The sequence below is a fragment of the Hippoglossus stenolepis genome, chromosome 16 (assembly GCF_022539355.2).
Source record: "Hippoglossus stenolepis isolate QCI-W04-F060 chromosome 16, HSTE1.2, whole genome shotgun sequence".
Classification (NCBI taxonomy): Eukaryota; Metazoa; Chordata; class Actinopteri; order Pleuronectiformes; family Pleuronectidae; genus Hippoglossus; species Hippoglossus stenolepis.
The window spans coordinates 10,276,965-10,286,976 of record NC_061498.1 but is presented as its reverse complement, the minus strand read 5'-3'; the positions used below and the strand labels follow the sequence as shown (position 1 = coordinate 10,286,976).

Sequence of the window (10,012 nt, the reverse complement as noted above, 5' to 3'; positions counted from 1 at the left end):
ATTTTATAATAGAAATGATTATTTATAATGTTTTTTTGCATGTTCACTTCATACACTGTAGGAGGATTATAAACCTTTGTATGTCACTCATGTCTGCCTTGACCATTTATCTTCCCACTGTTTTCTTAGTTTGTCGAAATAATTTACACCTGCACTTGCATATTATAGATTTTTTTTTAAATGTTATTTAGTTTTAGATACAGATAGGTTTCATTCTGTAAATTACTTGACTGATCAATCCGTATAATTTTCTTTCTGTACTGCACGTATGTGTTATATTTCATCAGTAAAGAAGCTCAAATTCAAGAGTAACATGTATTAAGTAAGGCCATAAACACTATAGACAAGTTTACAGGATAAATTTACAAATGAAAAGTATACTCATATTACACATTATTTATTTTACAGCTCGAATTTGGATGATTCTTAAACATAATATGTTTGTTGAACTATTGCCTAACACATAATCAATTTTTTTAAATACAAAAAAAACAACACACTGTTATGTCATTATTACAGGTCACTGAACATTCTGTCTGTTTGCTAAGCAATAATTTTACACTTCTGCCAAGAAGTGTGTGTGTGTGTGTGTGTGTGTGTGTGTGTGTGTGTGTGTGTGTGTGTGTGTGTGTGTGTGTGTGTGTGTGTGTGTGTGTGTGTGTGTGTGTGTGTGTGTGTGTGTGTGAGAAAGACACAAAGAGCGGAAAAAAACTTGTTTTGGCATCTACATGCCAAAGTGGACATGACAAAATGACAAAACACAGCGTCATTGCTGCACAGCACGAAGTCAGGAAGTTGCACTGTAGATAAGCGGTTTTGTCTGTAAGTTCCATAACATTGTTATCAAAAGAAAACACTATTAAACTCCCCAATGAAAGACACATTTAAGACACCATAACCATAAATAATGCAGATTTCCTTATATCCAGTCGGAATCAGAATCCAGGGGCAGTCTTTTCGATTGTTTAAAAAAACCTTCAGCAGAGAATGTGAAGATAAAAGTAAATGAGAGGATGTTCATTCCCCTCCCCGGCTGCATGATGAACTCGTCATTTCCTCTGCATCATCGCAATGTGCTGTTTATCGTAAGCTTAGTGAGGCTGCATAGAGGGCAGAGAGACATAGTTGTGTGGAAAATTCCGTCTCCGTGCAAAATACCGTAGGTGTGGTTTTCAATTGTTTCCACATGTACACTGAGGGTCTTCAGAACTAAGAAAAGGCAAGAACAAAGCAGCAAGAAGCACGGTGCAGGTCGTGTGTCAGCCATATCAAGATTAAGTGGACCGGAGAAACACTCATGGCAACGCTCAGCTGCAACAAAGAGGAGAATTCGAATGATATTCAACACAATGCCAACATAAAGGAGGAAACGGAGGAGCCACCCATCCAGATGTGTGAGACTCAGGATGTGCCGTGCGACTCCTGCATGGACAGCCCCAGCAAGGCTGTAAAATCCTGCCTGACCTGTCTGGTTTCTTACTGCGAGGCCCACCTCAGACCACATCTGGAGAACACCAAGTTTCAAAACCACCGTCTGGTGGATCCCCTGCACGACATCGACTGTCGGATTTGTGAGGTGCACCATCTTCCTCTGGAACGCTTCTGCCTGGTGGACGGCTGCTGTGTGTGTCTGGACTGTGAGAGACAAGCGCACGAAGGGCACACGATTGCACCTGTTGGGGAGGCACGCACACAGATTGAGGTCTCAAACGCACACACACACAAATCAGCATTTAATATTGAAATATAAGATTTGGGCTTTAGTCCTATTTGATTTTCAAAAAATTGCATTAATAGTTTTAAGCCAAGTCCATTTTATCATTCAATCGGAGTATGTCAGTAATGGTCTTGCACTGGTTACTTTATAATCCTATTTGAGAACTTGATGCAGCATCTGTTTGTGATGATTGTTTGCAGACTCAGCTGCAGAAGAAACAAGAAGAGATCAACCAGAACACCTCAGCAGCTGGGAAAACCATTGAAAAGCTGCAGAGCAACAATGACCTAATAAAGGTATATTACATATTTCACCATAATGGCCTGGTTCGAGTGATGTTATTCTTTTCTCTTTATCATGTTCCACAACTGTTCCCCCCCCCCCCCACACCTTCAGGCCTCGGTGCAGGAGGTTTGTGAATTCGTTGAACAGCAGTTTGCCACCGTGCAGGCGGCTGTGAAGGAGGCCAGAAGAGTGGTGATGGAGGTGCTGGAGGAGGAGCAGAGAAGAGCACTCAGGCAGGCGGATGGCATCCAGGCACATCTGGAGCAGAGGAGAACGGAACTGATGAAGACTTTGGCTCAAATGAACAAAATGTCCAGGATCAAGTCCGATGTCGACTTCCTGCAGGTACAAAATATGTTAAATATTTGATATAGTAGTCTGTAAGTAGAGGGAATGTGTGGCCGAGTAGGTGTGTACCCATTTTGGTCAAATGTGATCATATGATCTGGGATTAGCGCAGCGCAGAGTCTTCTCCCAGTGTTGACAGTGTAAACGCAGACAGGGATTTCAGTTTATTTAACAGCAAACAGTTCTGGATGCACAGCTTAGTTTCACATCACAATTCCTGACACGCGCTGCCCTTGTTCTAGGAATACTCCGAGTGGAGGAAAGGAGCTTCAGATGTGGGTCTGCCCAGTGTGCACATCAACCGCATGGACCATCTCACCTCCTATGTCCAAGTCCTGACGGATCCTACGCAGGAGCTGTGTGATGTGATTCTCTCCTCCTACAGGGACCAACTGAGCTTGTTTTGTAAAGGGGGTGAGTGTATATTATACTGTGCATGTTACCTTATATCATCCGGCTGCTCGTGGTCTTTTTAGCCATGCTGGAAAATGTTTCTGTTAGTTGAACCACCACTTGACTACTTGATGAGTTTCCGGGACATTTATGGACATTCGTTGTCCCCAGATGATGAATCATGATGACTTAAGTGTTTCCGACGTTTCTTCTATCGTCACCATGAGGTTCACATTTGTGACTTTGAATGAAATGGCTCAAGTGCAGGGTACTTTGCCATGAAATGAGGAATACATTCATGTTCCCCTCAGGATGTACTGTAATAACTTTGATGAACCCATTATTTTTCCCCGAGGCACCATCATCAACAACCTACAAAACTAAAGGCATTTCCATTCGTATCTGGAATATTTGGCTTAATTTCTGGATACCGAGAGAATGTGGAGATGCACCTTCCATCTTCATATACACTTATACAGTATATGGTACAGCCTTACAAAGCTGTTGACATGAGTGTAGAATCTGTTTTGCTATATTTGTCATAATTGAATTGATTCATTTTGTATTTATTCATTCTTTATAATCCAGGTACTAAATCCCCGAAGCCGGAATCTCAAACTCCATCCCTGTCTGATCCAGAGACCCGAGACGACTTTTTGAAATGTAAATGCACTAATATATCATGTTGACTCAAACCTGTCAATTTGGCTCATCAGCTCCCAGTCACAACTCACATGTCCTTCGTATTGCAGACACAATCGGTTTGACCTTTGACCCCGACACCACCCACCACTTCCTGCGAGTAACGGAGGACAACAGAAAGCTCACCAACACCAGCCCCTGGCAGCACAGCTACCCGGACCACCACGATCGCTTTGAGTATTGGCGGCAGGCGCTGACCTCGCAGAGCGTTTACTCGGGCAGGCACTACATTGAGGTAGAGCTGAGCGGGGAGGGTTCTCACGTGGGGGTCACATACAAGAGCATCGATCGTAAGGGTGAGCACGGCACCTGTTGCATCACCGGGAACGACTTTTCCTGGTGCGTGGGGAGGAACAGCCGAGGTTTCTTTGCCTGGCACGCTGGTCTGGAGACGTCTCTGGAGGTTACTGAGGTCAAACGAATCGGCCTGTATGTGGACTTCCACAAAGGCTCTGTGTCTTTCTATGATGCCAGTGGTCCTATGGAGCTGCTCCACAGGTACCGGGCGGATTTCATTGAGCCTTTGTATGTGATCGTCTGGCTGTCAAAGAAAGACAATGTAGTTTGCCTGGTTAATGCAGAATGACCCATGTTTTACAAGAATTAGCAGGTGCCATCACAGTGGGTGTGTACAGGAAAAATAGTGCCATAAATGTTTATTGATTTTACATAACAAGGTACATTTTCCTCATATATATCACTGACAGTTAAATTTAGTGCCATCTAGTGGTATTTCTGCATCATGACCACAAGAACCCTGTGCAGCAATATAGATAGGTTAGGAATTTATTGCAGCTTTATGGGTTTTTTTTACTGCTCGACGAAACAAATACACAATTTTCCTTCCAACAATGATTTCATTTGTGTTACAAGTTCATTCAGTTAATAAAAGCTTCAATTACTGTCAGTATTTGTGTATGTTTATTTACATTGCTGAATTATTATATCATAAAGCCGTGGGAGAATGCAATGTCCATGGAGGGTGTGTAAAACCTTCCAGTTAATGCAAAAGTACTTTGGAAATCATTAACATACCTAAAGTACATTGCAGTCGGCTTCAGGCATTAAAGTCAGTTTCATTCTCGTCATAAACTGGATTCACAAAGTACACACCACCTGTCTGAGTGATGGAAATTGAGTTGATTTCATTCCCGTGCAGACCGGGAAGGTCAGGGATCATGTTGAGGTCGTCAAACATTGGGTTGTTGAATCCATGGTCAAGAGAACCCCCAAGGTCGCCTGTGTCATTCTTTCTCCTGAAGCTCCTCAGAGAAGGCACCGACGGCATTGATGGCATTTGAACGACGCCCTTGTGAATCAGGGCGACCACAGTGATAATGAACGTAATCATGATCAAGACTCCGAATACAACTCCAACCACCATCCCTGTGTTGCCTCCAGACTGGTTGTTACCAGAGGAGGCTTGAAGTTCGGTCGCAGCGATTCCGAGCTTAGGGCCATGGGAACAGGCATCCTCCAAGATCTCCCAGGCCAGGGCCTCTGACTGTGCCCCTGTCTCTCCGTCCGTAATAACCACCTGGATCTCAGGTGCGCTGCCGAAAGGGACGATCCCCATCAAACGCTGGGACTTGAAGACTTTAGACATGCCCAGCTGGATGGTTTCATACTGTGGCCATGCAAGAAAGAGCTGATGGATCCTTTGCCTGTAACTCTGTAGGTCGAAACTGGCGGCATAATGGATGGTGATGATGGCACCGCATACCTCACAGCAGTGTCCAACAGGGAAGAGAGGCTTCTTGCAGTTCGGGGACGCGCATGTCACACTGCTACAGATCCGCTGACGGTTCACAGAGTTCCCACACTCGCAGCCAGAAGGATCCCCGCAGCCTGGACTCCCGACAGTGACTGCCGGGGATCCATGAAACTGCAGCCGACCAGAGCGTGAGCTGAGATACTGTGAAAACTCAGATCTGCTGTCAAACATCTCCCCCAGCACAGACACAGATTTCACCGGGATGTTGGACTGACTGGAGCTGGTGTCCACTCTGAAGGAGGAGAGGGCTTTGAAAACGACATCATCGTACTGGCAGGGGACGCTCTCCTCGTGGACCGAGAACAGGAAGTGTCGACGCTGCAGTTCATCCTGTGTTGCAGCTGCCTGCCACAGGGCTGGGTCAAACCACTGCAGGGAGTCTGAATCGTTGAACTGGGCAGTGACACCTTGTCCGCAGTCTGGATCTGGTCCTGACACAACATAAAATCCAGCTCCTTCATACAGGATGAACTCTCCGTCAACTGGCAGCCTCAGCTCCTGCACAGCATGCGCAGTCTCCAAAAACACAGACACTTTCCTTTGGGCTGAGAACTGAACTATGTCACTGCCACACGGAACAGCTCCTTTGTCCCAGTTGGTCTTGTTCTCGTAGTTGGTGTTGGGGATCCACTGCTTGTACAGGGCGTCCGCGGCCCCGACAAGACAGAGGAGAAGGAGCACGTCTGGTGTTTTCAGCATCCTGAATGTTTGTGACAGACTGAGCCGACACCAGGTGACCTTTGTTTCCAACCTTGTGACTAACACGAGTGCACGCAGCTTTAAAGTTGATGAGCTCTATACCACATCAGCCAGGTGACCTGTAAAAGATTTACACTCAATGGTGCAATAACAGACCTACTTTAATGTTTTTATTTCTTTATTTGTGTTTCATTTCTTTTGTCTGCATGTATATGTATGAATATCCTGAATATTTTTCTTTTGTTTATCCTGAAAATGCATGTTATACTGATGTAGGCTTTATAATCTCTTGTAGTCCCTCATCCTTTTCATATGATTCAGTCCAGAAGCTATAGCTGCAAGGTGGGGAAAACATTTCAAATTAACCTTGTTGCGTGTTTTCACCTGTTATGTCAACTATGAGCTGATTAATTAATAAAGAATCAGGGCTAATTTAAAATCTCCCAATTTTAATAAAATATAGGCTGTGCATGTAGTTTCAAGTAGTTTACATTTATTTCGAAGATCTTAATAAAAAAACAAGGACAAATTATACAAGTTTTTAAAAAAACAGAAAAAATTGTTAAACGCGTAATGATTTAAAGGAAACATTTGAAAAGGAGTGAGCAGAAGTACAAACTTAAACTAGTTCATGCTCTTTCAAGGAAGCACACACATTGTTTTGGCTCCTGGTCTCTCATTTAAAGTTAAATATAAACATCAAATTGACTTTAGTATAAAGACTAAACATCTTAAGAGTCAAGTTCAAAACTGGTTAAGTGAATAAAACACAGAAATGTCACAACACTGTTCATATAAATGCAGTTTAAAAACATCCAAAGAGATATTAGACACATCAGTCTGAATTTAAAAAGTTTTCTTTGACTCTCTTATAGTTATTGTCACTTTAACACCAGTGAATACTTAGAGGCGACAGGTGAAATAACCAATCAGCCCAAACTACCATCACCTGACCTTCCTCATTGACTGCAGCTTGTGTGGAGGAGCTGCAGCTCACTGTGCAGTCTGACCTGCAGAGAGACCAACTGCTGGTTCACACAGTTTTCTTTCTTTTTTTACAGCATCTCTGTCAATCTCCAAAAGATGAATTCTAACGTGTCCCAAAACCTGCATCTGCCGTCACTGTGATCTTCACCCTCCATCATGAAAACTGCAGCTTGTCAGATTTTCCGGACCTGCAACAAACTCTTCTCGGGGTGAATTTAAAATTGTTAAATCAACGGCTACACAAACAGTAGATGTCCACATGCATTCCTTGGTGCGATAGGTTGAATTTTGAAATGCATTAAGACAGATTACATCTTTTATCTCTTTAAATTGTTCTGTGGTCCAACACAGTGCTTACTCTGGAATTGAATTATATAAAATATTCTCACCTGAATGTGTTCTCTGCAGAAAAACCCCAAACGACATCGTGGAGGCCCATCCGTCAAACATAGAAACGGCAGCACATTTGGAAAACATCCAACAGTTGCCCAGCCCGTCCCAGACTCCCAGTGTGGAGGCAGTGACGGATTGTGTCCACCATGTGGAGGCCGTGATGGAGCGGGCCCACCACGGTGGCGGCTGGCTCCTGTCGGGCATCATCTGCATGAACATCCTGATGGTGGGCTGTGCTTTGATCAGCGGCAGTGCCATCAGCGGGGTCATCACCACCGTGCACCAGCAAATCTTCATCATCGTCCTCCTCCTCCTCACAATGCTGTGGATGTTCACCTACACCGTCTTCACCTCTCGAAAGGATCCAGCCCAGTTCAAAGACAGCCATGCGGGGCCGGTGTGGCTCAGAGGTGAGAACTCTCTTGGATCTCAGTTTTTCGATGAGATTCATTTCAAGGCCTGATCCCCTTTTGTGTTCTTTCACAGTTGGACTTGTGCTGTTCGGCCTCCTCAGTCTCCTCATGGACTCATTCAAGATTGTCAACTATGTGGGCTACCTTCACTGTGAATCGGCCGTTAAAGTCGCCTTCCCTGTCGTGCAAGCTGTGTTTTTGTTTTCCCAGGTTGTTGCATCTTAATATTCAGAAAATTAAGGATATTAGACTTTGGATGAGTTGTGAAAACCTAACAGAATTTGTTGTATTTATTTGTAGACATACTTCCTGTGGACTCATGCGAAAGACTGTGTACAGATGCATACGAATTTTACTCGGTAAGTGACTGTCTCATTCCAGTCAACTCATTAACTCCGCCAAGGAGGTTATGTTTTCACCCCTATTGTTTGATTGTTTGTTTTTAAGCAGGATTACACGAAAACAACAGAACAGATTTCCATGAACATGGGAAGTGTCAGGGAAGACCTCGTTAAGTTTAGGTGCTGATCAGGGGTCGGATCCAGGAAATGTTTTAATTTTTGAGAGAGAGACAGTTTACAAGGAATAATTAATGGATCTTGATTTAAAAAAATAAAAAAAAATAATAAAAAAGAGGCACATTTAGGGGACAGATCTATGGGTGTGTGAAATTTGGTGCAGCTCAATTTAACTTAAGGGGGCTGTTGGGCCTTGGTGGAGTTGTGCAAGCTACCATGTGCCCGTCAGATTCAGGATATGTTTGACTCTTTCAGGTGCGGGCTCACTCTTACACTGTCAACGAACCTGGTCGTGTGGATGGCAGCAGTGACCGAGGAATCGATTCACCAAACTGACCTTCCTGATTTAAATACCAGCGTCTCTCACAAGATGTACAGAGGTATCGGTGTTGTCACTTGTAATCTGATACATTCGCGATCACTCTGAGAAAAATAACTCTAACCTGTCGTCAACATTTCAGCGAGCTACGGGGATAAAAGGTGCAAATGCAGCCACTCGATGTGCGACACCTTCAAAGAGGCCTTCTACTACCTGTACCCCTTCAACATCGAGTACAGCCTCTTTGCGTCTGCGATGGCGTACGTCATGTGGAAGAACGTGGGTCGACTCGTGGACGACCACAGCCACCACAACATCAAGTTTCGTCCAAAGGAAGTGTGTTTCGGACCCGTGACGGGAATTCTTCTGGTTCTGTCGGGACTCGTGACGTTCATACTGTACGAGGTGGGCATACTGGAGGAGGACAAGGAGAAGAGAAACGAGGCCTTGCTGATTCATTTCATCACCAATGTCGTGATAGTGAGCCTGATGTCCATCGCCGCCACGATCGGCTGCGTCGTCTACAGGCTCGACCGCAGGGAGCACGTGTCGGAGAAGAACCCAACTCGAACCCTGGACATGGCGCTGCTGGTGGGAGCCTCGATGGGACAGCTGGTCATCAGCTATTTCTCTATCGTGGCCGTGGTGGCGACGGGAGCCAGGGGCCACCTGAACGCCCTCAACCTGGCGTGGGCCGTGCTGATGGTGCTCGAGCTCGGCCTCCAGAACTACTTCATCATCGAGGGCTTGCACCGGGAGCCCTTCCACGTGATGCAGGAGGCGGCTCTGCACACAAACGCTCACAGCTTCCACGAACACATAGAGACGATGGTGGTAATGGAGGGCAACAAGTTCAACTACTTCCTGAACTTGAGTGTCGACAAGCCAAATTGGAAGAGAAGAATACTGAAGGAAGTGTGTGCCTTTCTGCTGCTCGCCAACATCATAGTAAGTTGTACTTTTGCTTATTTAAAAAAAATATCGACTACAAATGCAACCAACCCAGTTTTTTCCTGTGTCCGTCTCTTTCACCTGTTCTCTGACAGATGTGGATCATGCCTGCATTCGGCGCTCGTCCCCAGTTCGATCACCCCGTGGAGACCAAACTCTACAAGTTCACAACGTGGGCTGCGATTGTGAACGTTGGACTTCCTTTTGGGATCTTCTACCGCATGCACTCAGTGGCCAGTCTGTTCGAGGTCTTCTTGATATCCTAGCCTTATGCATTTTTCACAGTATATAATTGAGTAATTTATAAAAAGTCTATTTTATGTGACATAAATGTAACTTGTATTAAATGTATCTTTTATTAATAAATTTTTACTTTGAAAAAATGTGCATTAGTTGTTATTGATATTGCACATGAAGTTGTGTGCAATATTTCTATTCATGTTTAGCACATTATGTGCAATATTACTTCTATCATCACTGTCATGACTTGCTACTTTAGTATTAGTTAACCTT

General features: G+C 44.4%; 3 protein-coding genes across 3 annotated transcripts; 2 read left to right on the top strand and 1 right to left on the bottom strand.

The window, feature by feature from the left end:
• Positions 1-732: 732 nt before the first annotated feature.
• LOC118122857 (tripartite motif-containing protein 16) lies at positions 733-4,352 on the top strand. Its single transcript, XM_035179752.2, has 6 exons — positions 733-1,702; positions 1,918-2,013; positions 2,114-2,347; positions 2,593-2,764; positions 3,332-3,406; positions 3,496-4,352. The coding sequence occupies exons 1-6, from the start codon at positions 1,298-1,300 to the stop codon at positions 4,029-4,031; spliced, it is 1,518 nt and encodes a 505-aa protein (XP_035035643.1). The 5' UTR covers positions 733-1,297; the 3' UTR covers positions 4,032-4,352.
• A 150-nt stretch (positions 4,353-4,502) lies between these two features.
• amn (amnion associated transmembrane protein) lies at positions 4,503-5,951 on the bottom strand. The gene has a single exon (XM_035181247.2). It carries the CDS (start codon positions 5,916-5,918, stop codon positions 4,503-4,505), a length of 1,416 nt encoding a protein of 471 aa, XP_035037138.2. The 5' UTR covers positions 5,919-5,951.
• A 752-nt stretch (positions 5,952-6,703) lies between these two features.
• Positions 6,704-9,864, top strand: LOC118123574 (proton channel OTOP2). Its single transcript, XM_035181061.2, has 7 exons — positions 6,704-7,114; positions 7,314-7,708; positions 7,785-7,921; positions 8,012-8,070; positions 8,485-8,609; positions 8,691-9,496; positions 9,595-9,864. Exons 1-7 carry the CDS (start codon positions 7,062-7,064, stop codon positions 9,763-9,765), a joined length of 1,746 nt encoding a protein of 581 aa, XP_035036952.2. The 5' UTR covers positions 6,704-7,061; the 3' UTR covers positions 9,766-9,864.
• The last annotated feature ends 148 nt before the right edge of the window (positions 9,865-10,012 follow it).

What these genes read in the sequence shown, in the direction of transcription:
- LOC118122857 (XM_035179752.2), top strand. Translation starts at nt 1,298, where the DNA reads ATGGCAACGCTCAGCTGCAACAAAGAGGAGAATTCGAATGATATTCAA. An exon ending in CCGATGTCGACTTCCTGCAG is followed by an intron (nt 2,348 to 2,592) that starts GTACAAAATATG and finishes CCCTTGTTCTAG; the next exon opens with GAATACTCCGAGTGGAGGAA. An exon ending in CCGAGACGACTTTTTGAAAT is followed by an intron (nt 3,407 to 3,495) that starts GTAAATGCACTA and finishes TTCGTATTGCAG; the next exon opens with ACACAATCGGTTTGACCTTT.
- amn (XM_035181247.2), bottom strand. Translation starts at nt 5,918, where the DNA reads ATGCTGAAAACACCAGACGTGCTCCTTCTCCTCTGTCTTGTCGGGGCC.
- LOC118123574 (XM_035181061.2), top strand. Translation starts at nt 7,062, where the DNA reads ATGAAAACTGCAGCTTGTCAGATTTTCCGGACCTGCAACAAACTCTTC. An exon ending in ATGCATACGAATTTTACTCG is followed by an intron (nt 8,071 to 8,484) that starts GTAAGTGACTGT and finishes TGACTCTTTCAG; the next exon opens with GTGCGGGCTCACTCTTACAC. An exon ending in TGCTGCTCGCCAACATCATA is followed by an intron (nt 9,497 to 9,594) that starts GTAAGTTGTACT and finishes GTTCTCTGACAG; the next exon opens with ATGTGGATCATGCCTGCATT.